This window comes from Pseudopipra pipra, chromosome 3 (assembly GCF_036250125.1).
Source record: "Pseudopipra pipra isolate bDixPip1 chromosome 3, bDixPip1.hap1, whole genome shotgun sequence".
Taxonomy (NCBI): domain Eukaryota; kingdom Metazoa; phylum Chordata; class Aves; order Passeriformes; family Pipridae; genus Pseudopipra; species Pseudopipra pipra.
The window spans coordinates 949,345-975,748 of record NC_087551.1 but is presented as its reverse complement, the minus strand read 5'-3'; the positions used below and the strand labels follow the sequence as shown (position 1 = coordinate 975,748).

The 26,404-nt window shown below is 52.0% G+C and overlaps 2 protein-coding genes across 7 annotated transcripts; one reads left to right on the top strand and one right to left on the bottom strand.

Moving 5' to 3' along the window:
- Positions 1–3,411: 3,411 nt before the first annotated feature.
- Positions 3,412–17,496, top strand: ZC3H6 (zinc finger CCCH-type containing 6). The gene is made up of 12 exons (XM_064650936.1): positions 3,412–3,680; positions 7,683–7,863; positions 8,352–8,477; positions 9,030–9,285; positions 9,494–9,615; positions 9,708–9,824; positions 10,882–10,993; positions 11,532–11,641; positions 12,065–12,318; positions 13,057–13,559; positions 13,955–14,194; positions 15,066–17,496. Exons 1-12 carry the CDS (start codon positions 3,589–3,591, stop codon positions 16,562–16,564), a joined length of 3,612 nt encoding a protein of 1,203 aa, XP_064507006.1. The 5' UTR covers positions 3,412–3,588; the 3' UTR covers positions 16,565–17,496.
- On the bottom strand, positions 5,269–26,330 carry LOC135412293 (uncharacterized). Of its 6 annotated transcripts, none has more exons than XR_010429557.1 (9): positions 26,159–26,330; positions 25,799–26,014; positions 25,202–25,382; positions 21,881–25,063; positions 21,116–21,358; positions 20,677–20,849; positions 20,317–20,434; positions 19,117–19,505; positions 5,269–11,888 (listed from the first exon to the last, which is right to left on the bottom strand). XR_010429557.1 is itself a non-coding variant. In XM_064650921.1 (8 exons), the coding sequence occupies exons 1-8, from the start codon at positions 26,266–26,268 to the stop codon at positions 19,245–19,247; spliced, it is 4,485 nt and encodes a 1,494-aa protein (XP_064506991.1). In that variant the 5' UTR covers positions 26,269–26,330; the 3' UTR covers positions 17,171–19,244. The 6 variants fall into 6 exon arrangements, 3 of the variants coding, with proteins under 3 accessions (XP_064506991.1, XP_064506993.1, XP_064506994.1); XR_010429555.1 differs by lacking the exon at positions 5,269–11,888 and adding an exon at positions 17,171–18,846; XR_010429556.1 differs by lacking the exon at positions 5,269–11,888 and adding an exon at positions 17,171–18,075.
- Positions 26,331–26,404: the final 74 nt, after the last annotated feature.

Here is a 26,404-nt window from a genome sequence, read left to right as displayed (position 1 = left end):
TTATCCGGAGTTTTACTTTCCTGCCTTACATTGCTTGGGAGGTGGCTTATTATCCCTGGAGCATCCTCATCCGGAGCATCCCCATCCCTGAGCATCCTTCCCCCCAAGGAAACTTCACCCTGAGCATCCTTTCCCCCGGGAATCCTCATCCCTGAGCATCCTTTTTTCCCCCGGAATCCTCACCCTGGAACACCCTCATCCCTAGGAATCCTCACCCCTGAGCATCCTGCTGAGCTGCACCCACCAAAACCCTTCCCAGTCCTTGCCCCACAGAGGGAGATTTCCCAAGATGGATCTGTCTCCTGAGGGGGAGATGGATCTCTGCATCCTTTGGGGGATTGAGCTCCTGGATTTTTTTGGGGGGTACAGCCTTTCCATGGGAGCTTGGGATGGGTTGGATCTCTCCAGGCAGAACAAGGAGGGACATTCAGGGCTGCTGCCAGCAGATGGAGGATGTTTGGCTTGGCGGGAGCTCCGGATGGATGTGGAGCTGGGCAGGGAAATGCATCCCAGGGTTGTGCGAGGGGAGGGAAGAGAAAACTTCCTTAAAAAGCCCCAAAAAAAAAAAAAAAAAAAAAAGGCCTTTCTAGGAGCATGGCTGCTCTTCTCCTTCTCCTTCTCCTTCTCCTTCTCCTTCTCCTTCTCCTTCTCCTTCTCCTTCTCCTTCTCCTTCTCCTTCTCCTTCTCCTTCTCCTCCTCCTCCTCCTTCTCCTTCTCCTCCTTCTCCCATTCCCTGGCAGTTCCCAGCCTGGCTGGACGTGCTCCTGCAGCAGGCCATGACCGTATTTTGGGATGATAACAAAATCTGGGAGCCAAGAACCAGGAATCTGGGAGAGGACAAGCTCCTGACGGGGCAGAATAGTTTCCATGTGCTGCTTTCACCGGATAACACAGCTGGAGACGGGCGCCTAGACTGCGCTCCGGAGGCTTTTCCTTGCAGCGCAATTCCAGGCTGACAACATTTTCCTAATTCCCAAGGCCAGGGTGAGCTGGTTTCTCCCTTTCCAGCCCTGGAAAAGTTTAAGGTCAGCTCTCCGGGCTGCAAACCTCTGGCTGCCATTCCAGCTGACTCGAGGAGATTTTTTTCCCTTCCCAGAGTGGCTGCTCCGGCACCTTTCAGACTTCCCGAGGCTGGAATGGGCAGAGAGAGGCTCTTCCGGCCCTAAAATACACCTTTTCTTTGGGATAATAATATTTTGGAGCCGAAAAAAACCAGCTGGAATTCTTTGGCTCCCCTTTGATGGGCACAGCTAGCTCCAGAGGCTGCCTCAAAAATCACCATTTCTCACCTCAAATGGCTCAGGGGGAGAATGCAAAGGATGAAGGAGAGAAATCTTGGAATTTCTTGGAATTTGGGAGACTGGGTTGGGAAAGCATTCTCTCTCCTCCTTACTCCATGAGGAGGGACAAGCCCCAAGCTCGGGGAGGGTGGGTGATGAGGCAACTACAACATCCCATTTTCTCCTCATCATCCTCCACTTCCCAAAATCCATTCCTCATGGACCTTTCCCAGCAGAGCATCCCAAGCCTGGAGCATCCCTGAGCTTCTCCTCAGTCTGAGCTACAATTAAAAGAATGATAATTATTAAACACGTACAGGAACTTACCTTCAACTACATGTTAAAAATCGGAATATTTAACCAATATTTAAGGATTTTTCCTTTTATTCCGGATTTGAAATCCCATTTTTTTTTCCTTCCCTATGGCCTGGGGAGATGGTACTGAGCCCTGTGGGCACCATGGAGTTAATTGGTCTGTGTGATGGGGCTAATTAGGACTAATTAGCCCTGATGACGCTCCCCAGCCACCAGCACCTCCCCAGAGCCCTGTGTCAGTCCCAGCACTGCTGGAATGCCGTTTTCCAGTTGTTTCCTTGGATTTGCCTCATCTCCATGACGATTTGGACCCTCAGTCGAGCTTGGCCACACGGGAGATGGTTCCCCCCTCATGGATCTGAGGCTCTTCCCAATGGGAACCCATGGGAATACATGTGGCTGTTCCCTCTTTTTTTTTTTTTTTTTTTTTTAATAAATCGTATTTTTCCCTTGGATTGCTGACGCTGGAAAAAAACCGAGTCCCACGTCCCGAAAAGCCCCGCGAGGCAGGGAGGCAGACCGGAAAAGGGAAAAAAAAAGAAAGTAACTTTTTGGGGGACATTTTTAATTAAGAAACATCCCGCCCGCTCCGACGGCCGCGTCTTCCCTTCGCATGTTTATTTATTGTTTTAACCGCTTCTTTGTCACGCCCTGACATCGCCGAACCGCGATTCCAAGGGAAAACACTTTTATCTCGGTGGCGGCGTCACGGCTGCCCCGGGGACGCAAGTTTTATGTAATTATTATTAATGTCACTAATGAGCCCCGCGGGGCCGGCTCCCCCCCTTCACGCACCGCCGCCAGGGGGCGCTGCTCTCAGCGCGTGTAGGGTGGGGGGGCGGCCATGACGCAGCGGCGGCGGCGGCGGGGGGGCCCCGTCGCCGCTCCTCGTCCCGGTTCTCGCCGGCCGGAAGCCGCCTCCCTTTTCCTCCCCTTTTCCCCTCCTTTTTCCCTCCCTTTTCTTTCTTCTTCTCCCCTCCCGCCCCCCCCCCCCCCCCCCCCGCAATTCCAGTGGGGAAAATGCGTCCCGGATGGCGCCGCCGTCACGTGACGGGCGGAGAGAGAGGGGGGGATACACACGGAGCGGGGCACGTGACGCCGCGCGCCGCGAGGCCCCGCCCCCTTCGCGCGCGCACGGCGGCGGCCGCCGAGGGGACGGGGGCGTGGCCCGCGCGTGACGCCTCTCCGGGGGTTGACGGGCGCGCGGGCGCGCCAATGGGCGGGCGAGGCGGCGCGGCGGCGGCCAATGGCGACGCGCGGGGGGCGGGCCGGGGCGGGGCGGAGGAGGAGGGGGCGGGGGAGGAGCGCGGCGGGGCGGCCGCGGCGGCGGCGGCGGCGTGAAGGGAGCGCGGCGCCATCGCGGCCCCGGCGGGCGCAGAAGACACTGTGGCGGCGGCGGCGGCGGCGCGTGCGGGCCGCGGGCGCTTAAGCGAGCGTGTGCGGGCAAAGCCCCGGGGGGGCCGCTGCTGCTGCTGCCGCCGCCGCTGCTCCTGCTGCTGCCGCCGCCGTTCGTCCTCCTCCACCACCACCACCTCCTCCTCCTCCTCCTCCCTTCTCAGCCGCCGCCGCCATTTTGTGCGAGTGCCTCGCGCGGGCGCCATGTTTGTAAGGAAGAATTAGGGCCGCCATCTCCGGCCAGCAGCACCTCCCTCCCCCCGTGTGTGTGTCCTCCCGCTCTCCTGTGCCCCGGGGCTGCCGCTCGAGCCGCTGCCGCCGCCGCCGCCTGCCCGCAGCGCCCGCGCGGGGCGGCCGGGCCCGGGCGCTGAGTGCCCGTTAGTGTCTCACTAAGTAACCGTGAGTGCAAACCTTCATCATCTCTCCTCACTGAGGGGCCCGGCCCTCCTCCTCCTCCTCACCGAGCCGCCCCCAGCGCGGCCGTGCGCGCCGCCGCCGCCGCCGCCTCCTCCCGCCGCTCCGCACCGCGGGCAGCGGCGGGGCCCTGCCTTCCTCCACCTCCCTCCTCCTCCTCCTCACCACACCACAGCCAGGCACAATGGCCTTTGAAAGCCTGTTCTCCAAACCCCCAAACCCAGTTCTTGACCCAAACATGCCCGACTCTGACAGGCAACATGCAGGGGACGAAAGGTCGAGTAACATTCTTCTCTCTCTCCGCTTCTCATAATGGTGGTACTTAGTGGGGTGATGCTGGTAATGATGATGATGCTGATGCTGATGATGATGCTCTGTTAATGTGCCTGAGGGGGTTAACGATGTTTTTGGGGGGGCAGGTCACCTTCAGGCTGGACCGGGGTGGTGGTGGGGGGAATGCAAGGAGGGGAGGGGGGGTGTCACTGCATTAAAAAGTGCATTTTTTTAGCAAGGTTTTAATTTTTCCTTACGGAATGCATGCGTTTTTACATCTTCATTGATTTATTCTGGCTGGGAAGGGGGGCTGTTTTCCATTCTTTCCATAAATTGCACTTTCCAGGGGGTGTCTGTTGAATGTCACCATTGTTCTCTGTCTCAGGCAGGAAAGGGTGCTCCGACTTGGGCGGGTTTTTTATTTTTGGCTGTTTTTGTTGATACCACAATCTCTCACTAGAGCCATATTTAACGTCATTTTCTTGCCAGATTCCACCTTACACATTTAACTGGATCTTTTTTTATGCAGATTAAGGGCTGACTGACGTTATCTTTGCCACCTCTCAATCCCCATGCGCAGAAACCAGAGTCCTGTTCCTGGTGAAAGGACCTCTGTTCCTCCCTCCTTCCCTCCCTCCCTCCCTTTCTCTCCTGCAGCTGCTGGAAATTCAAATCCTTTCTCCAGGCAGCCCTGGCCTTCCTAACTAGTTCCAAAAATACTGTGCCAGGGTGGGAACTACCCGTCCTTCAGCCTACACCTACTCAGAGCATTCCTGACACAGCTGCAGGAGTTAAAAACGCTGGGTTTTTGGGATTCCCTGAGCTTGGCCTCCCCCCACACAGCTCCACAACCCTCTGTGGTACTTCAGAGGGCTGGAAAACACTGGGAAAAACAGACCAAAACAAATGAAAAAAGAAGGGGCTCATGGGCAAATGCAACAGTTTCCTCACTGGAGAAAGAGTCCCTAATTCCGTGTGCAAAAGTGGGAAGTGCTCCTAAAATAGTCTTGGGATTTAGTGAAAGGGTCAGGGCAGAGCCCAGAGCTGCTGATTCTTGTTTTCCCCTTCTTGCTTGTCATTGGGAAGTGGTCCCAAAATAGTCCTGGGATTTAGGGAAAGGGTCAGAGCTGCTGATTCTTTTTTTCCCCCTTCCTGCTTGTCCTTAGGAATTGGGAAGTGGGACCAAAACAATCATGGGTTTTAGTGCCAGGTTCAGGGAAGAGCCCAGAGCTGCTGGGTCTTGTTTTCCCCTTCCTGCTTGTCCTTGGGAAAGGGTGGAAGTTGTGTCACGCTCCGTGTTCCGTGTGCTGTGCCCTAAGCACCCCAGGGATCCACTGGGATTGCCTAAGCTGGGACCCAGAGCTGTGCTGGGGAGTTCCCAGGAGTCAGGCTGTGCCTTGTTACTGTTTCAGGGATTGAAAATATCCCATGTTTTCAGGTCCTCCTCGAGGACAAGCCTGAGTGGCTCCAGGTTCTGCTGGGAGCAGAGTTTTTCCAGCTTGGAAAGCAGCCATTCCCACCAGTACAGCCAGTTGTGACACTGGTGAATTGTGCAACAGAACCATTAAGTGCCACCTAATACTCTAATTAATTGTAATTTATAAGCGTTGCTTTATAATGCTTTAATTCCCAAATAGCAACAGCAAACACGACCCGGGAGATCATATTTTTGGTAAAATACATTCTTAACTCACTGCAGAAAAGCCCCAACTCCAGGTTTTTGTGTCACATCAGGTGTGCAAATGCAGGACCAGTAGAACCAGTTCACTGCAGGGAACACCCATACTGGGAACCTCGCAGGTTCCATCAGTCTGTGCAGCAGGAATTCGGGGCATTGCTGTTAATACATGGTTCGATTTGAGCTGATCTGCAGAATTCTCAAGAAGTTGCTCAGTTAAAAAAAAAAAACCTGTCTGGCCACACTCTGAATATTCCAAGTTGGAAGGTTGTTTTAATCCTGTTTTAATCCAGTGTCTTTGATTTTGTTACTGTTTTTTGAGCAGTAGAAAACAGTAAAAAGCCCTGTCTGTTCACAGTTTGAATATTCCAAGTTGGAAGGTTGTTTTAATCCGGAGTCTTTGTTTTCTCAAGCCAAATTGTTTGTAATTCTTTAAATGTTTGTAGTTAACTCCTCTTGCTGATGTTATTTTGGTGATGAAGGGTCTGAGCCTTCAAATACAGGGACCTTGGAAAGGTTTTTCCTGCAAGGTGAGCATTTAGTGAGGATCTCTTGGTTCTGTGGGTGAGGAGGAAGTTGAAGGCAAACTCAGTTCCAGCAAATAAACACATAAATCGGTGCCAGCTTTCCCAGGAACTTTAGAAAATCACTTGGAGTTCACTGACTTTCACTTTCTTACTCCTCCCAGCCACCCCTCTGGTTTTATTTGATTTTCCCAGTTAAATTTCTGTGTTATTTGGAATTACTGTCCTTATTAATTCCTAATTTCTTTAGCCTAGCAGCACCCTAGTCTCAAAATTTGGGGAACTTTAGCCCTCTAATGTCTTATTTTAGGCATGGAGTTTTCATACAATAATATTTCATTACTGAAATAATTATTATCTTCATTATTGAGCTCTTTATCATTTTATAAACCTGTTGAGAGCATTGGGAGGGAGGTTTTTTTTTTCTTTAAATTGTTCTGGACCAGTGTCACAAACACTTGGGTGGTTTAAGGTCTCCTGCACTATTTTAAACCAAAATATAATTGTTTTTAACTCAGACCTTTCTGAGGCCCTGAATCAAACCTAAAATTTAGAGGCTTGAATAATGTTTGAGGCTCGGGATCCCCATAATATCTGAGGAAATGCATCCTGGGTTTGGATCTTGGGCTTAAGGAGCTTGAGGTGTAAATCCTCTTTTGGGCATAAGGAATTCTATTTTTACAACTGACCCGGAATGAGGTGAAGGGAGTGGAGTTAAAACCCCAGGTCTGAAGGTTAGAAATGAAGTTAAACCACCAGAATTTGGGGGAGTCATTTGAGGTGTGGGGTTTTAATTTTTTTCCCTGCCCAGAGATGTGGATTTTGGTTTTCCCTTCCCAGAGATTTGTGTGACTGCTCAGTGGTTTCTCCAGCCTGATTCTCCCTGGGTTCTGTTCCTTTCTGATCCATTTGGGAGATGCCCTAGGAATCCCCTGGGGACAGTGGGAATCTTTCTGGGGTGGTTCTCACATATCCATGGAGCTCTGAGTAGCTGGAGATTGTGGAAGAGGGGGAGGCTCTGCTCTGCTTTCCTAGTGCACAGCTCCAGTTTGGGATTTAAATGGGAATAAAAGCCTCTAAACCAGATGAGAATTCCTGCCCTGCCAATTCCCTGAAGCTTTCCTTGAAGAATAACGGTTTTCCCAAGAAATGATACATTTTTGACCATTACCTTTCCAAGTCATATTTATCCAGTTAGCTTGTGGCTTTTCTTATTTTTCTTTTTTTTTTTTTTTTAATTTTTACATTCTGGAAGTTCAGTGCTTGGAAAATGCTTGGATGTTGTGGAAAGAATGTAGGGATTAGAGGAGTTGTGTAATCTTCCCTCTGACATGCAATCCAAAGGATTGTATTACAGAGAGTGTTTTACCTGGAGAGTTATTCCAGCCCTGGATGTGTCCCAGAAGTGGAAGTCTATGAGTGCAGTTCCCCAGGGAACTGGGAAATGGGAACGACCTTGTTCCCAGAGAGCATTTCCAGTGGGTATTTGAGGAGGATAATTTAATTGATCCTTGAGGGAACGAGTTTAGCTGATGTTGTCAAAATAGAATTGGTTTTTTTTGGGATAGCTGCAGGTGTTTCAGGAATATTTATGCTCCAGTTTCACTTTCTTGTTAATTCCAAGAAATTCCAGGCCGTAGGAGGTCATACAGCAGTCATGTCTTCTCCCTGGCTTATCCATTTATCCCAAAAATCACAGCTTGGGGTTGCTTCAAACTTCTTAACCTTTTTTATTTTTTTCCAGTGCTAACGAGCTGGACAGTGACGTGGAATTTTATTGTCCTGCTGTTTTTCCTCCTACAGAGAAGATGGAGAGCTGGAAGACGGGGAGATAGATGATGCTGCCTATGAGGATGTGAAGGAGCACAGCACAAAAGGAGATGACAAACAGAAAACCGAGAAAGGCCACCGGAAATCCCGGAAAAAACGCAAAAAAGAGAAGGAAAAGAAGAAATCCAAGAGGAGAAGACGGGACAAGCATAAGGTTAGGAACAAAAAAGCAAAGTATTGGAGGTGCTGATTGGAATTGCAGGTTTCCAGGTTTAGACAAGAATCCAGGGAACTGGAGAGGGAAACTAAAATGGTGTCATTTGTATTAAGACTTAAACTGGTTTTAAATCTCAAGCAGTGGTTTAAGTTAAGCCCTGGCCACTGAGAGCAGGCTTGGAAGCTGAACCACAGGGATCTGAGAGTTTTTAGGATAAAGAGGCAAAAATTTCAGTTTACCAGTTTCACTTTTGTGCTGATTATTTATGGAAAGAAAAGATGTCAGGCAAGATGAGTGAATTCTTCAGGAAAATTCATTGGGAAAACGCAGCTAATAGAGATTTCAATCAACTTCAGTGCAAGAGGTTAATAAAACTTGATCCTGGAAAACGAAACCTGCTGGTCCTTTTTTAAAAACAGAGTGTTCTCATATGGATCCCTTGAAATTCCTGGCAGTCCCACAGCTCTTTTTGCTTTTATTTCCAGCATAATTCCCCTTCCAGCGATGACAGTTCCGACTACAGCCACGACTCCGACCTGGAGCGCCCGGAAAGGCCACACAAGAAGAGCAGCAGCTCTTCCTACAGGGATTATGATTCGTCCTTCAGTCAGGTAGGAAGTTTTTCAAGGGATTTCTCAGGTGGCATTTCAAAGATGCCAATGGAAACGCTGTGGTTCGGGAATTCTTGGCTCGATCCCGGTGCCCGTTCTCCCAGATTTCAGGGAGCACGTCTAGTTCTCATCTCCCTGGGTATATTCCCAGATGGAGAGCAGGATCTGTGGCAGAAGGGAGGTAGTGTGAACAAGCTTGATACCAATTTTTCCTCCACGAGGCAACAGGAATTAAGGAATCTTTATTACTAAGGAATATTTTATTGCCTGTGTTGGATTTAGATGGGGCTAAGAGGAAACAGCTCTTGAAAAACCATTTTGCAATATCTAAAGTTGATTCTGCTGCCTGGGAGCTCAGTTTGTCCTGGTTTTTCCCAGTCTGGGAATCAAAAATAGTGGTTTTTACTGAATAACTGGTTTTCTTTGTATTACTGATGCTTTCTTGGGGCAAATCTGGGAGTAAAACAGCCCCAAAAATGGGGTTTTAGAGTGGTTTGGAGTGTGGGATTTGGAAATACGGAGTTGCTTCCTAATGCAGTCCCTTTCCTACAGCATGGGCACGTGTCAGGGAATTACATGAGTTCCCAGAAAATGCAGCATAAAAAAAATGTCAAAAGTAAGGAATATGATGACTACAGTCACTACAGCGATGAAAACTTTGGGAATTACAACGAGGAAGAAAAGGATGAGGATTTTGCTGACCAGCTGAAACAGTACAGACAGGCTAAGGAGACCTCCAGTGGGGATTTGGGACCTCCATTCCCAAAGGAGCCGGTGAAGAAACAGGGGATGAAAGGGATCCAGAAAGGTAAGGGAATTCTGGGGGGCAGCAGCTGTGTCCTGGATCATTCTGGGATGGAGACCTGGGTGAGGGAAACTGCCAGGGGTGGCTTCCCCAGGGCTGGTTAGAAATGACATTTCCAACAGCAGAAAGAGAGTTCCTTTGTTCCATGATGCCACTGGAGAACCATTTTCCCTTAATTTCCTGGTCTGAAGAGGTCATTCCCGTTTTCCAGGCATTTCCCAGCGAGGGAACAATTACAACGTGGGCCGAGGGCGCGGGATGCAGAAGAAGCTGAAGCGCAAAGATCGGGGCAGGGGAAGAGGAGGCAACAAAGGATCTGATGGCTTCCATGAGGTACCTGGCATCACAGCCCTTATTCCCAGGGCACCACGTGGCAACTAATATTTGTGCAGCATCAGTAAAAGGGGGATTTTTTGGTTTTCCAGGATGGCAAACCAGTGAAGAAGTGGGTGAATATGAGCCAGGAGTTCATCAACCAGCACACGGTGGAGCACAAGGGCAAACAGATCTGTAAATATTTCCTCGAAGGCAGGTGCATTAAGGTACAGTTTTAATTCTTTTTTTTACTTCATTCTTAGCTGATTTAAAGAAAACTTGGGTGTTGCAACTCAATATTTTGATTTCTGAGGTTTTGAGGATGTATTGATAAATCCAGCAGAATTGCTTGTGGGAAAACATCCTCTTCTGTTACACATTTTGAATTTAACTGCTATTAGATTCCATTTAATTTATTAATTCCATTGTAAGTATTATATTTTTATTAATATATGCAATAAAAGCATCTGTGACAGCATCATAAACTTACACTGGCAGTGCATCATATGTAAATACCAAATAAAAATATTTTATCATATGATAAATCTCACAAGTCTGGAACCTAAATAGGCAACAATCCCTGAATATATTAAGTTGTTTGTTCCTTGCTAATTTGGAAACATTGATGTCCAAGTGATTTCTCTCTCTAAAAAGTGGGATTGTTATAAAACACACCCTTAAACCACTGGATGCTTCTTCAGCGAGTGACTCACTTTTCTTTGGTTCCTCAGGATTTAGAAGTGGAATATTTTATGTTTGTTTCTCAAATGGTCAAAATAAAGGCGAAAATTATTGGAAATATTGTATTTCTTGCTGCCTTTGAAAGTTTGGCTCAGTGAGACGAGTATTTGCTGCCACCTTCAGTTTTAAAAGGGCCTGAAAGAGCACCTGGTGTCTTGTTCATGAAAATAAATGCTAAAAAGATCCACAAACCCCCTGCCCAGCAAAATAATCCGAATGGATAACAGGATGCATGGAAAATAATCCAGGAAAATATTGGCTTAAATGCCTTTTTTAATGCAAATTCTAAGGTGGAGACAGAGAAAAGACCTGAGACTAAGAGCAGCTTGTTTTCTGTCACCACTCTGTATATTCCTTTGAAATCCAATCCAGGAATTTTCTCCTATTCACTCATTTTAGGGATGTGATTCTAATGCAAGTCAGTGTTAGTCAAGATGAAAAGTTTCAGCTGAGGAGCTGAGGAGGATGTTCTTCTTTCAGTGTGAAATGAAATTGTTCAGCATTTCACTAATGGCTTTTCCTTGTTTTTTGATATATTTATAGGGGGAACAGTGTAAATTTGATCACGACGCAGAGATTGAGAAGAAAAAGGAAATCTGCAAGTTTTACATCCAGGGTTACTGCACCAAAGGAGAGAACTGCATCTATTTGCACAATATCCTTTGAAAACACTTGAGGATTCATCAGGAAGTTTATATTGCTGTTTATTTCTGTTTATTTTGGTGTAAGTGATTTTTAAGGGTGGCTCTTTCTTTCCTTAAGAGACTCTACCAAAGATGGTAGATTTGTTACAGATGATTTTTTTTTCTTAACTAGTTAAGAGGAAAAAATAAATATAAAATCTGGGGCTGTGTCAATTTTAAGGATTTTTAACATTTTTAAAGATAAAACTCCTTGAAGTTCAGATATATTTATCCACATATTTTTTAACCTCTGATCTGTTCCCGATTATTGTTCTTGTGCTTTCCTTCCCCTTTTTAATCACAACTTGAAAATGAAATCCAAAGGCCACAGAAATGTAATTATCAGGAGAATTTTAAGTTGGGAGTAAGAGGTAAGTTGGTTTTTAGCTTCCAAATTTCATAACGTGTGGCATTGGAAAGATGAATTCCTGGTGAAGAATTGAAGGATAGCTGCCAGCTGGATTTTCTAACCTTCCCAAACTGTTAGGAATCTTTAACTCCTTGAATTACATGAATTCCCCTGCAAGTTCTACCACACAGGAGCCAAGTGCTATCAAGGAGATAAGTGCAAATTCTCTCACGCTCCCCTGACTGCGGAAACAAAGGAGCTGCTGGATAAGGTGAGGGATCCAGGCACTAATCCTGACCTCTGGTTCACGTAGGATTTTCCTGTCTCTCTCCAGTCACTGCCCAACAGGCCTTAACAGAAAAGGGGGGTGAATCCAACACTAAAAACATTGGGAATCTTAGAACAACTCCTTCCACTCCTCTCACGTAGAATTCCTGTCTGAAGGAAGTGGACTTGGGGGAAATTGTCCCTTCTTGGCTACTGGGAGTAGTTTTCTTCCTGCCTGGGAATTGGGTGTCCTGCAAAACAACCCCCAGAAATGGGTTTATAAATCCTCTGAGTGGGATGTCAATATCCAGGGAAGGTTGTTTATTTAAATGTGTAAATAATAATATTTAAATGGGAGGTGCGAGACTAAATTGAATTGCAAATAGTGGGAAACTGATGGACTGTTTGCTCCGTGGCTTTGTTCCAGGTTTTGAATAACGAGGAGGAGCCCCAGAATGAAGATGAGAAGGAGCTGGAGGAGCTCCGGAAGCGGGGCATAGTTCCTCTTCCCAAACCCCCTCCGGGCGTCGGGCTCCTGCCAACCCCCCCCGAGCAATATCCCTTCTCCGAGTCCGACATGGAAAATTATCAGGATCCTTCAGGGGATTATAAGAAAATCCCGTCTCTTTTTGAAATAGTCGTGAAGCCCACTGTGGATTTGGCCCACAAAATTGGGAAGAAGTAGGTGTTGGAGTTCTGGGTAGAACTTCTCTGAATATTTCTCATTTAGTATTTAATCATTGGCTTTGTTCCTGTCAGGATTCTGGGATAAGTTAAGGATCTGCCAGATACTTGATATCAGAGTTATTTAATGCATTCCATGGAAAGGCTTGACCTTCCAGAAGGTCACTCCGTTGGCTCTTGCTTTGGCATCTCCATCTGCAGGTGGAGCAGTTCATTCCCTGCTCCAGTCTTTTTGCAGTTGGCTTTTTCTTGAGGAAAACTGATGGAGATGAGCCAATGCTGAAAAAAATGTGCTTCCAGCCAAACCCCGTTGTCATTCAGGATAAGAGGACACGGCCTCAAGCTCCACCAGGGGAAGGGCAGGAGGAATTTCTTCATGGAAAGGATTGTCAGGCATTGGAAGGGGCTGCCCAGGGAGGTGGTGGAGTCCTCATCCCTGGAGGTGTCCAAGGAAGGACTGGAAGTGGCACTCGGTGCTCTGGTCTAGTGACTAGGCAAAGGTTGGACTTGATGATCTCAGGGGTCTTTTCCAACCTAAATGATTCCATGTGATTCTGTGATACATGGAATGGGCGTAGTTAACTCTCTTGGAAAACAATTCTGCTCCTTTGGGATTTTTATCCAATTTAAGGTCAAATAAGTACAAGTAAGAGCGGGGAGGGGGAGGAGAGAGCCAGTGGGCTGTCGGGCTTTGTAGATCCAAAATTTGATTCCTTCCGTTTTCTCCTCCCCCAGGCCACCGACCTTCTACAACAGCGCGTCGCCCCCGAGGCCGCCGTTCCAGGGCAACGACCCGCATTCCCAGCACATGTACAATCCGGGCTCGAGTCCGGGGCCGGGCCCCGGCATGTCCCAAGGACACAACGGGCCCCCGATGCACCCCGGCTCTCCCGGCCACCATCCCTGCGGAGGGCCCCCGGGGCCGGGAATGCCGCAGAGCCCCCCCATGCAGGGGGTTCCCCCGGGGTACATGGGCCCCCAGAACCAGACTGGAATGCCCATGCAAGGGCAGCAGGGGGGGCCTCCCCTCACCCCGCCGGGGCTCGGGGGCTCCTACAATTCCCCCGGCGTGCAGGGACACATGGTGAACATGCCCAGGGACAACCACTGTCCCCCGGGGCCGCAGTACCAGCAGATGCCCGGGGAATACGAGTCCATGCAGAACCCCGCCGACTTCTACGACAACTACTATTCCCACCAAGCTGTGCATAACTTCCAGCCAGCCAATAATTCCGGAGGTAAGCACGTCTGCTGGAAGAAGCTTGGAGAGAAACCCCCCGGAATGTCGTCAGTGTTCCGGCTTTTTCAGCTGGGGGTGTCCGGTTGTGTTGAATAAGTCATGTTTTGCTTTAGGTTTAGATGGGACATGGGGAAGAAATTGTTGCCTGTGAGGGTGGTGAGGTATTGGCACAGGTTGCCAGGGAAGCTGTGGCTTGCCCCTGGAAGTGTGCAAGGCCAGGTTGGATGGAGCTTGGAGCAGCCTGGGCTAGTGGAAGGTGTCCCTGCCCATGGCAGGGGGTTGGTACTGGACCTTTAAGGTCCCTTCCAACCGAAACCATTCCATGATTCCATGTCTTATAGCTGTGAAAACTTCTCTGGGATAGGTGCTAACCAGAGCTTTGTTCTCCTGCAGATGGAACATGGCACGGAGAGTTCCCAGACCACCAGGCTCACCTCATGGCTCAGGAGTCGCACGCGGGCGGGAGCGAGTCGGAATGCATGGGCGGCCACATGGGCCACAACCAGGCCCTCAACGTGCCCGATTTCCTGCCCGCCATGCAGAAGGCCCTGTATGCCAGGCTCAGCCAGAAGCACCAACGGGATGGAGACTCTGCCAGCAGCCAGGGCCAGAGGGCCATGAGCAAAGACGAAGGTGAGGAGGGTTTTGTCGGAATTCTCGACCCGGTTCTTGGCTGGGAATTAGCCGGGAATAAATCTGCTGACAGTGATTTGCGTCACCGCTCACGTTATTGGGGATGCACAAGCAGCCACTCAGTATTTTCAGCTCTTCCTCCCAGCTTCTGGGATTTTAGTACAGGCTTAGTTGCTTCATCCTAGCTCCAAGGAAGAAGATCCGTGGATAATTTATGGATCTAGTTGGCACTTTTAAAAGGTTCTGTGGTTGATAATTACTTCTGAAAATCCCTGATTGAACCAGAAGGGTTTCTCACTGCCAGGAATGCAGGTGCATCCTAGATCCTGGTTTTTCAGTTGCACCTCTTTGATCTTTTTTTCTAGAGCAGTATTTTTTTCCTCTGTGATATCCTTTAAAATTAAATATTCTTATTTCTTCCCACCCTGAATCTTGATTTCTCCCCCAAACCTTGGGATTTGGATTATAGTAAGGCAGCAGGTTTTTCATTTATCTGGTTTTAAGGGGCCATTTTACTTTTCATTCTCCCATCGAGACTCAGAGTTTAAATGTGGGTTTTTTCACCAGCACTGTTAGACTTGTTTGGAAGCAGGTTATTTTCCCAAATATTGATGGATATGGAGAGAGAACATTGCAGAGCTTGGGAGTATTTCCAGTACCTCCAGGATTTTTTGATATGTCAGTTCTTTGGTTAGATGGAGTTTTGTCATTTTAGATACTGTTTTTATAACACAGGGAGTTATGATTTAATGTCAGATCTTTTCAGCTTGATTTCACCGAGAAGTTTCCCATTGTGGAGTAAATGTGTCGGATTCTCTGGGGATTAATTGCTTGAATAATTGAAATTCTTTGGAATTTCTTTGGTTTCTAGATGACAATGTCAACTGGTATTCCAGTAGCGAGGAGGAAGAGGGGAGCAGTGTTAAATCGATCCTCAAAACCTTAAAGAAACAGAGCGAAAACTTTAGGAATCGGCAGCAACATTCCACGGAGCAGCACATGCTGGGAATTCCTACGGATCCCAGGCTGGCCAAGGACAAAGGTATGGGGCCTCAGACTGCTGACCCGAGACTTCGGGCCTCTCCGAGGCCCAATCCCAGGAAACCCTCCGATTCGGCATCCTTGGACCCCCGGCTGGCCCGCGATCCACGGATGCACAAGGTGAGCGAGGGCCACGCCGGCTCCTCCCTCGGGGCGGCCAAACTGGATTTGCACCACGCGCACACCGGAGTCAAAGTCAAGCAGAAAGGGATGGACGACGACGAGGAGGACTCGGAAAGAGAGCTGAGGGAACGGGCTTTCCTCATTCCCTTGGAACCTTTGCCCGGCGTCACGTTAAGGGATCCCCGCTCCCAGCTCCGGCAGTTCAGCCACATCAAGATGGATGTGACCCTGATGAAACCCAACTTTGCCAAGCACATCGTCTGGGCCCCCGAGGACTTGCTCCCAATCCCTTTGCCTAAGCCCGACCCCGTCTCCTCCATCAATTTACCTCTCCCTCCGCTCATTGCCGACCAGAGACTGAACAAACTGCGGAACCTGAAGAACGATCCGCACCCGAACGCGATGCCGGCCGACCCCCGGCTCGCTGCCAAGGCCAAGAACAGCCTCGCGGGCCGGAGCGGCTACTTGGATCCGGCTGCGGATTCCCACGCCAGTAGCTCCAGCAAACTGGGGGATCCCCGCTTGCAAAAGAACGTGGATCCCAGACTCCACAGACTGTCGAGCGCAGACGCGCACCACGGAGTCGGGAAGGATTCCCACCCTCCCAAGTTTGACCCCCGGCTCGCCAGAGCTGCCGCCAGCTCATCCCAGCCCTCGGAAGCCGCGACTCCGAAACCCGACCCCGACGCTCTCCCTCCGTACGCGCCCAAACTGTCGTCCAGCGGTGTCAGGCTGGGAACCCCCGGCTCCATCCTGAGCGGGATCAGTTTGTACGATCCCAGGGATCACGGCTCCGCCTCGGACACGGCGCCGGCCAGTTCGGGGGAGAACGGAGAGAACCAGAAAAAAAGTATTTTGAAAAATTCCAGTAAAAGCGAGCCCAGCCTGGCGGAAGACGCGTCCCTGCAGAAAGCCGCCTCCAACGCGGAAAAACCCACGGAAGGATCAGCGGAGGCTGCTTCAGACAAAGCGAACAGCACCAGTAAATCTCAGGCTAAACACTCCAGCGCTGCTCCTGCCGTGCATAATCTCCCGATCCAGGCTTTGTCGGGATTAATCAGGCCGCAGTACAGCGACCCCAGGCAGGTGAGGCAGCCCGGACAGGTAACGCAGACCCCGGAGAACGATCCCAACGGGGAGTCGGATGATAAATCCTTGAAAGATGTTTTCAAGACTTTCGATCCAACCGCTTCCCCGTTTTGTTAGCAGATGGCTTTGGAGCCTTTTTACCGTTGTGGATATTGCAGTTCTCTGCTGTTTTGTACCTGGGTTACCTCTTTTGGCTTTATTTATTTTTAAATTATAATTCCCACCACTTTTCAGCTGCTAATCCCGAACCACACGCAGTTCTCCAGTGCGCTCGAGTGTTTGCAAAGCTGTGGTATTTTCTAGAGAATCCTTTTTTTTTTTTTTTTTTCCAATTTCAGGGAGACTAATAATTGACCTGTAGAAAGGAAACCAATCCCCCCGGATCGTGTTAGAGCTGAGAAAAGCACTTTCATTGTAAATAAGTCATGGAAAATCCCCCGAGCTGTATATGTGTGAGCTGCCTCTTCCCAACCACCACTTAGATCCGATTGCCACATTTGTATAGATCCAAGCAATATTATGTACATTAATTCCCGGGAGAGACGCCGTTCCAGGACTGCCAAACCCCCGAACCTATGGAAAACCTGCGTAAATGAATTCCAAGGAAACCGTCGCTCCTCCTTTTCCGATGCGTTGGTGTAAGACACGGACAGTTTTTATTCCTGCAGTCAATATTAGTGTAAAAGAGACTCTATCGCATATTGAGGATGAAAAAAAATGTCATATCTTTTCAAAGTATTTTATTCTATGCTGTACATAGAAAAAAATTGTGAAGTACATAACTAGGAGAAGTAACTGTTCAAAGTGGAGAGAACTACGTTGTCTAATACGAGAAGAAAAAAAAAGGTTTTTATTTAATTTCTTTTCCACACCTACACGATTGGGATTTAGTGCTCCGAGTTCCATTGTGGTGTTCATGTATTTCAACGTATTTTTGTATTCAGCTGCTTAATTTGTATTGCTTTTTTTGTATGGCTGTAACCGCAGTACTTGTATTCATGGTGTCTCGGCGACATTTTTAACAAAACAATTAAAAAGGGTACCGTTAATCCCTGGTGGTGACTCCGTGGGGACGCTGGGATGAGGGGGATAACGCCGTGGGATAGCGCAGTGGGATGCTTGGTGGGTTCTTAACTTAACTATCTACCAGGTTTCCAAGGCCCCTCTTGGAGAGAGTTGCCACTTTCCACTGCAAAACGTCCTGCATGTCTTTAATTTCCACGGGGGAACACAAATGTCCTCCAAGCCTCCTGTCCTGCCTTTTGGGTTGCTTTTTCTCCAGAGGAAATGTAGTCATTCCTAGCCCAGCTGCCTTTCCAATAAAAACTTGCCAGCTGCTCCATCACCACCTGCTTCCCGCCCCTTTGGAATGTATCTTTGCATTAAGTCTCTTCCTTGGTGCACCTTTTCCTCTTCTTTCTTTGTTGGCCCAAGCGATGCTTCCACTGGGACAATCCAGTTTATCCCAAATTCTGAGGTTTTGGTTTCTTGCAGGGATGAACCCAGGGAAGCTGGTAATTCCTTCATGGCAGAGGAGACATCTCCAAAGGCAATTGCGGTTTCAGTTTGCCTCCCTGATTTCCCAGAGCGTAAATTCCATTAATTTTATGGTCTTCTGAACAGGAAAACTGGGTAAGGGACAGGGAACCTGGTTGTTATTTTAGAGTGATCCATTAGTTCTGCGTAATTACATCTTCATGTAGTGACAAGTGTGGCTGGTCAAGGTTTTCCTCAAAAAAACCAAGCCAGCAGGGAAAAATGGTGTGGAAATAGGACATGGATACAAAGGCCAGCGAGTCCTCACAGTCTGGGTAACTCTGTAACTCACTCCTTCCTTCCTGCCTTCTTCCCTTCCTTCCTCTCCCCCAACCCCACAGGTCTCCATGGACCCTCCCAACACCTCTGGGGCTGCTCTGCTCCTCCATCCACCCCTGCTCCCTGCTTTATCCGTTGCAGATTGCTTCCCAGAATCTCTGGCGTGCCTGCTGCTCTCCCTTGGAACACGGAGGAGATTCCTTGCGACCGCACAGGTAACAGAATTCCTGCTACGGGGAACATGATAGAGAGGCAGGTGGGGACACCAAGGTGGGGTTGGAATGGGCTGTGCATCCAGCCAGTTGTGATCTGCTGTGGTGTTGGATTGTGAATTCCACAGGGAAGGCTTGTTTCCAGCCCTCCTGCACGCGCGGTATTCCAGCATGGATCAGCGTTTCCATGGGACACCTGCAGCTCCGTCCCCTGAGGCTGTGAAGGATGGATGTGGAGAGCCAGAGATGCAGGAGCAGCCAGTGGCACCAGTCTGGGATCCTCTGGAAGCTCTGAGGTGGGCGATGGTCGGGACTGAAGGTTTTACTTGGTAGGAGAAAATCCTGGGGCTGAGGGGGATTTGGGGAGGAAATCTGCAGGATCAGGGACACAATAAAAAGGTACCCACTGCTGTATCCCTGGATATGTGATCTGTGACCTTGTCTGCTCTCTGGAGTGCAGAAAGACTGAGCAACTGTGGATCATAAAATCCTGGAATGGTTTGGGTGGGAAGGGACCTTAAACTCATCCCATCCCTCCCCTGCCATGGGCAGGGACACCTCCCACTGGAGCAGGTTGCTCCAAGCCCTGTCCAGCCTGTGTCACCACCTGGTGTTTGCTGCCCTGTGGGTAAAAACACTCACCAGAACATTCCTGGCCTCCCCACGGAGCCTCTTCCAAGATTTTCCTGCCACAATGGAAACGCTCCAACACGAATCCTTCATCTTGCAAATACTCCAACACCATCAGGATGAGAAGCCCCTCCCTGGTTTTACAGGTGTCTGTCCATAGCTGTGTGTCCTTTCCTGGGCCTGGGATGCTTTGGGATATTCCTGGTCTGAGGGGGTGGTTCTTGCACCCCAGCCATCAGGGTGGGCTCCGCCTTTGCTTCCCGAGTCTTGCGGAGCCCTAACTCATCCCTGCTGGAATTTAAAGCCTCCTTGGCTCTGTGCCACGACAGGTTTTTCTTCCACTGCAGGCAAAAAGCAGCAACTTCTTCTGCTTCAGGGTCAGGTGAGGGTTGTCCCAAACCCTGTTGGACAAAATAATTGCTTTAAATATCCCTGTACATCCTAAATGACAGGAAAGTCTGCATGTGGGATTTCTACCTCTTAATGCTCACAATGCTTAAAAATGCTCAAAAAGGTGCTTACAGGGAGAGAAAAGGAGTGCAGTTTCTTGAGAAGCAGGGAAATTTCCAAAGGGAGATTTCCAGGTCAAAAAGGACTTTGGAATCTAGACAGTCAAGATTAATTAATTGATTAATCCAGGCTGGAATCAGCGAAGTGAAAAATGGACAAATATAGGAAGTTTTAAGTTTGGGCAATTAATTAACACAGGAGGAGCTTTGTCACCCTTGGGGCTGATTATACAGGGAATGGGATTTTAAAAAACTGTCTCCTTCAAAAAGACAGGCTGATCCCAGAAAATGTTGTAGGATTGTAGAGGAGGATGGGACTCAGCTGGAAATGCTGCCTCAGGAGAGGCTGGTGGTGGTTGCACTTGTTTTCCAAGTGTTTTCAGGTAAAATCTGCTCCCACAGACTGTTTCCAGTTGGATCAGTTGGCTATTGATAGCAGCTGCATGGAAAGCTCGTGGGAGCTTGGCTTTTGGGAATAAAGGGGATTGGCAGGGACTATTTCCAGCTAAGGGTGACTCCAGGAACAATACCTGGGAAGGTGTAAGGTGGGCTTTGGAAACGAGACAGAAAGGCACGGAATAAAAACATCCCAGGAGGAATGTTTGCTCCAGCTGGAGTCCCACAGCACCCGGGGCTTGGAGCAACCCTTCCCCCTGCCCCCAAGCATTCCCTGATCCCGTGGCTGATCCCGAGGCTCACTCACTTTGACAGAGGCCGCCTCGGCCGCGCCCAGGAGGTGCCGCACCGCTCGCACCAGGTTCTGCGCGTTGCTCAGGAGCAGCTCCGAGGAGGACTTGCTCTCCCCAGTCACTGCTTTCACCCTGAAAAGACATTCCAGAGGGTTTTACTGGAAGGGAATTGGGCATCCCACAGTGTCATTACTCCAAACCCGGCTCGTCCCCTGTGCCATCCGAGCGGGGAAACCCGGGCAGGAGAGGGAACCCTCTGAATGGTGTCCGAACTCCCACCGCCCACAAGGACCTCCGGGGGCCACCATGCCCATTCCTTCTCCAGGGTCTTGGGATGACCTTGGGAGAGGCGACCCCTGGGCCTGGCAGCTCACCTGGCCACGATGCCGAGCTGGCTGCTGAGGGTGTGGGTGTGCTCGGAGGCGCGGAGCAGCTCCGTGGAGCATCTCTGGTCTGGGCACTGCTTGGCAAGGATGTGCCCAAATCTGACAACCACCTGCCCGTCAGAAGCGATTTGCCTGGCACAGGCAACAAACTGCTCCTTGCTCTGAAACGGGATAAAAATCAATGGGACTGGGGAGGGAAGGAGGAAAAAGCTTTTCCTGCAGGACAGGGAAGGATACGTGAGGCCCGGATGCATCCTGGAACGAGGAAAGGATGGGATGCCAAGCTCACATCTAACCAAGAGGAAGGAATTTTGAGTATTTTGCATAAGTAGAGCTGGTGCCTCTCTTCCCAGAATGGGGTGACACAGGGATTTGGGATGGGCTTTGTGATCCTGAGGGAGAAGTGGAGGGGTGGAATGCTGCATACCGCGATGGGGCCCTTCTTCCTCAGGAACTGAGCCATGTGGAGCATCCTCATTGCCATGTCCTGGATGACCTGGGACACCTTGCTGGGGCTGCCCTGCTCTGTGTCACAGTTTCCTTTCTTGTGCTTTGCAGGGGAGATGCTGGAAGGGCCATCCTGCTGCTGTCCAGACAATAATGGAAGAGATTCCAGGTCCGGAGCGTGCGGACACGGCGGTGCCGAGTGACCTCCTCCACCTGCCTGCTTCTGAAACAGATTTTGGTGAGTAAAGTTGGTGGGAGAGGCGGGGGCCCTGCTGCATCTGTTCCAACTCCCCACCAGCCCTTCTTCCCAGATCCAAAGCCCCTGGAGCCAGCTCCAAATGGGAGCAGCTGTCACGTGAGCTGACAGTGCACAGTTCAGAGCACAGTTGAAACAGTTCTCCTGAGGGACCTGGGTCATGTGCCAAAGCCTTTCCCAGCTCCCAACACCCAGCAGTGTTTGCTGTGGGAGTGGAGTTGCTGGTATTCCCAGAGGGAGCTTGTGGGAAGATGAGGGAGACTGGTACAGCCCTTGCCCCTCTGGAATGGCAGAGTTTAGGATGGGTTTGCTGATGCCGATCGGATATCGGGACTCCAGGCTGCCAGCAACCTGAGCTGCCCAGGGTCAGAGTGCTGACCTCCAGAGGCCCTGCCAGCATCCCTCACATTCCCACTCCATGCTGGGAGCACCAGGAGTGACAGACCATTACCCTGCAGGAAGAGCTGATAGGAAAAAGAGCTACTGTACCATTTCACCTGCTTCCTGTGGAGCTCCACTCCCTGCTCTGCTCCCGAGCGGGTGACTTCCCGCTGCCTCAGTGGGCTGTGGGGCTGGGCAGAGCTGGGATTGTCCTGGGAATGCCCGGTCCCGCTGCAGGCGTTCCGTGATGCGCCGCAGGACGTCTGTGCCGATGCCGTGGGTGGCCTGGAGCTGTGTAAGGAGGTAGCGGGCCTGGGCTGACCAGTACCACACCACACTGTCCAGGTGGGCATCCCCTGTGCCCTGGGGATCCCAGGTGTCCAGGTGGGCATCCCCCATGTCCCAGTGGCTCCAGAGGCTCTGTCGGGCGCTGCTCACGGCGTGGGCCGTGAGGAGCAGAAGGTGCTCTGCCGTGGAGAGCGGGTTGTCCCGCGGTGGCAGTTGAGCTCCGGCCTCCAGAGCGTCCCGGAGGGTGTTCCTGACCCACTGGACGTCAGCCATGAGCCGACTCGCCTTCTCCTCAAAGGCCTCCTTGCTCCTGTCCCTCTCCTCGTGGGAGAGGCCAGGCAGGGCTGCTCCAACCACGTCCTGGATGATGTGCAGCTGCTCCGTGTTGACCCTCTCCAAGCGGAGCAGTAACGCCCTGGCCCTGAGGGCCACGTCCCTCTGCAGGAGCTCGAAGCGGATGGACAGGCTGGCTGAAGGCAGTGGGGAGACCAGGAGGGTGTTGGAGACATCCAGCAGTGCTTCCATGAGCACCTGGATCTCCCCCCGGAGCGCCAGGATTTCCCTGGCACCACGGTCTCTGGGACAGGACAGGTAAGAGAGCCGGGCAGCCTCCTGCAGCCTCAGGGAATTCTCGGCCACGGCAGCCAGGAGGCTCCGTGAGCCAACCTTGTTCCTCACAGCCCTGCTCAGCTCCCTCAGGAACAGCACATCCCTTCCCACGAAGCGATCCATGGCGTGCAGCAGGACACACATGCCCACGGCCCACCGGACACCGTGCAGCTCCAGCATGGCCTTTTCCATCCCACAGGAGCCCCTGAAGGATTCTGCCTTCCCCAGGAACACTTTGGTGTTCAGCTGAGCACGGGAAAACTTGGCTTGGACCTGCAGAAAGCTATCCCAAGCTTGGGAGGGAATGGGATTTTCCTTACTACAGGCTGTGCTTGCAATGTCTCCTGCCAACTGCACTGCTCCTGCTAAAGCCAGCATGGCCTCATCCAAAGCCTGCTTCCCTCTTGGAAAGTCACCTGACGAGATAAACCCAAGCACTTGCTGGGACAGACTATTCCAAGAGCCTGCCACGGCTGCCAGGCACTGCTGGGTGTCCTGGATCCTTCCCGAGAGCCTGAGTGCCATGTGGATCAGCCTGCCTGGAGCACGGAGCTGGCTGCGGGCTGTTTCCATGGCCAGGCTGATAATCCTGGGGGTCAGTGCCGCGATGTCCCGGTGCTGTCCCAGCACCAGGAGCTGGGGGGGCTCGGCCACGGGCAGTGCTTCCCGTGCTGCATCCACACAGCCCTCGGAGAGCTCCAGCAAGGCAGAGCCAGCGGCACCGACAGCGGCCGTGTCCCGGGCTCGGGATGCTTCCAGGAGAGCCGTGATGGCAGGGTGTGCACCCCCTTCCCATGGAACATCCGGGTGGGAGGTGCCTGCTGGCGAAGATGGAGGACTTGGGATGTCACTGTGGAATGTGGCCTCATCCATACTGGTTTGTATCCCAGCATGGGACGGGCTGAGCTCCGGCCCCTTTGCCACCTCGGTGCTCCGCACTCGCTCCCGGAGCGGGCTGAGGATATCCAGGTGGTTGGACCCATCCAGCCCGGCTTGGACACGGAGAGCAGCGTCCATCAGGCAGCTGGCTGCCTGGGAAAAGGCATCCCGGGATTGCAGGCAGTGGGCTGGCACTGCCCTCAGCTCCAGGATGGAATTGGCCAGTTGCTCCACCCACACCAGCAGCCCATTCCTGAAGATGGGATCTGTGGCCCTGTCCACGTGCCGGGTAGTGGCTCCAACCACCCAGCGTGCCCAGCTGGTGAGGCGAGCGGCGTGCCAGGAGAATCCCTCGGGATCCTGGTGTCCCAGCGCCGCCTCACACCATTCCCTGTGCTTGGCCATCTCCAGGACAGACAGCTCCAGGAATTCCCGTGTGCCGACCGTCTCCTCGAAGCAGCACAGGAGGCTGCCGGTGGCTCCGGCCCAGGCGTGGCACAGGGCCTGGAGCTGCTCTGCTCTGCTGTTCCCACTCCTTTCCAGGAGCAGGGAAGGGAGGCTGCCCAGGAGGCTCCGCAGGTGCTCCACCCACTCCCGGATTTCCCTGGCAGTTTGGGATTTGGTGCACCGGGCCAGAACCAGCTCGGCTGCTCGGAGCATCTGCTGGGCCTGAGCAAAAAGGGTGGCGGTGAGGGGCTGGAGCTTCCTTAGAATTCCTCCTGGTCCTGCTGGAAAACACCCTGGACCAGCAAGAGCAAGGGCACCTTCAACTAACTGCCTCAGGGGCTCCTTCTCCTCAAAGAATCCCTCGAGGATTTGGCACAGAGTGGCCCTGAGCACGGTCCGGTCCAGGTTTTCCAGCTCCTTCCTCATGCTGTGACATTCCTGCTCCAATCCATGCTCTCCCCGGCCCTGTCCTGGACATCCTTCCAACCGCCTCATGCTCTTCCTCAGCTGTAGCAGGACCCAGCAGCGTTCCACCAGCTCCAGCTGCAGATCCAGCCTGGATGAGTCTGCCAGCAGCATTCCATGGAGAATGACCGCTTCCAGGTGGGAGCTGAGCCCGCCCTCGGAGAGGCGCAGTCTGTCCGGGTGGGAGAGGAGCTCCAGGAGCATGTTCACCTGCTGGGAGAAGATCCCGCTCCTGTCCCGGGGCTCGGTGAGCAGGGAGAGGAGCTCCCTGATGGTCCCCTCTGTCAGCTGGAAAGCGTCGTCTCCGGAGAGGTCGGCTCGGGGATCCCTGGAATGCCTGACGGCTCCGTGGAGCAGGGGGACACACCGGTGGAGGAGCTGCAGGGTGTGGGCCAAGCTCTTCCGTGCGGGACCATCCCCGAGTTCCTGGAGGCGCTTGGCTGTCAGGCGGCTCAGCAGGAGCACGGCCTCGGAGAAGGCCTGGAATGCTGCCAGGAGCCCCGGCGTGTCCCGGGCATCCCGCAGCACACACAGGCACTCCAGGAGCCGGCCGGCTGCCCGGGTGATCCGCCTCATCCCGGCGGCCTCTTCCAGCTGAAGGACCTAACCAGGGAACGAGGCACAAAATCCAGTGAGGAATTCCCATCCCTGTTTCATCCTGAAGGGGGGAGAAGGTGCCGTTTGCTCCACAGATCTGCTGGAGCTTCCCCAGCTCGTGTCCCTTCCCACCTTCCCGCTCACCTTCGCTGTCTCCGTTAGGACTCTCCTGGCAGCCGCTGCCAGGTGCTCCCGGAGCTGAGGGCTCTCCGGGTGCTCCTGGAGCTGGAGCGCTGCCAGGAGCACATCCCTCCCGGCCTGCTCCAGGGATTTGGCCATGGGACACATCTCCGTGGTCCCCTCCTCGCTGGACTCCCAGGCCAGCCTGGAATGGGAGGGTTGGGCTCAGCGCTCCGGCAGGCCGGGAAGCAGCACGGATGGGAAGTGTTATCTCAACCATTCCCCACCCCAGGGCTGGCTGGGATCCGTGGGATCTGCCTCTGGAAGGTGGGTGTTGTCTGCCAGGATCTGTGGGTTTGGGCTCTGGATTTGCCAAAGCATTCCTTAAATCCACAGAATGTTCCTTTGGGATGTGTTTATCTTAAGCGTGGTTGGCTGAGGTGTTGCTTTGCCGTGTCCCTTCCAAGCACATATCTCTGCTTTTCCTTCCCACTTCTATTCCCCATTCCTGATCCTACCTCTCCCCGAGGATGCAGGCTCCTTACCAGCTTTTCCATCTCTTCCCAGCCCCCAAATCCACCCGGGAGACTCCCATCCCCCTGACCCTCCCATCCAGCTCACCTTCCTGCCACAGCAGCGAGTTCTTCCAGGGCTTTGGCCAGCTTTTCCGCCTTCTCCCCTAAGCTGGGAAAGGTCTCACAAATCCCATCTTCCCGTTCCAGGGCCAGGAGGAGGTGGCAGAGCTCCACAGCCATGGGGCAGAGGATTCCCTGGATAGCTTTGTTTTCTGCTGGGACCCCGAGCTCGGAGAGAGGAAAAGGCTCCACGTTGTCCCGCCTGGAAAAGGGAAACAAAACCTGGGATTATTTGGGAGCCGGTGTGGAATAGCTACCGGTTTTGCCAGCAAGCTTGGATGTGGATGGCAGCTCCCGGCTCGGGAAAGGCTCCTGGTTTACTTTCTCCCAACCCTAAAAGAGTCACCTGCATTTCCTGGGACACTGCCGCCGGGATTCCCTTTCCCGGGGGATCGCAGGGTGTTCCCGGGGCAGCGGGGACGGGGGGATCGCAGGGTCTTCCATCCCCCGGGCCATTCCCGGTGTTCCCGGGCCGGGACCTTCCCGTGGGAGCGGCCACCGGGACGCGACAGCGTCGCCATGGAGACAGCGACAGCGCGTGGTGACGTCATCGCGGCGCGCGGGCGCGGGGCACGCCGGGAGTTGTAGTCCC

Coding starts and splice junctions, on each gene's coding strand:
- LOC135412293 (XM_064650921.1), bottom strand. CDS start 26,268: ATGGCCCGGGGGATGGAAGACCCTGCGATCCCCCCGTCCCCGCTGCCC. Junction 26,015..26,158: donor CAGTGTCCCAGGAAATGCAG/GTGACTCTTTTA, acceptor TCCCTTTTCCAG/GCGGGACAACGTGGAGCCTT. Junction 21,359..21,880: donor CACAGGAAGCAGGTGAAATG/GTACAGTAGCTC, acceptor AATCTGTTTCAG/AAGCAGGCAGGTGGAGGAGG.
- ZC3H6 (XM_064650936.1), top strand. CDS start 3,589: ATGGCCTTTGAAAGCCTGTTCTCCAAACCCCCAAACCCAGTTCTTGAC. Junction 9,825..10,881: donor TCGAAGGCAGGTGCATTAAG/GTACAGTTTTAA, acceptor ATATATTTATAG/GGGGAACAGTGTAAATTTGA. Junction 14,195..15,065: donor GGCCATGAGCAAAGACGAAG/GTGAGGAGGGTT, acceptor TTTGGTTTCTAG/ATGACAATGTCAACTGGTAT.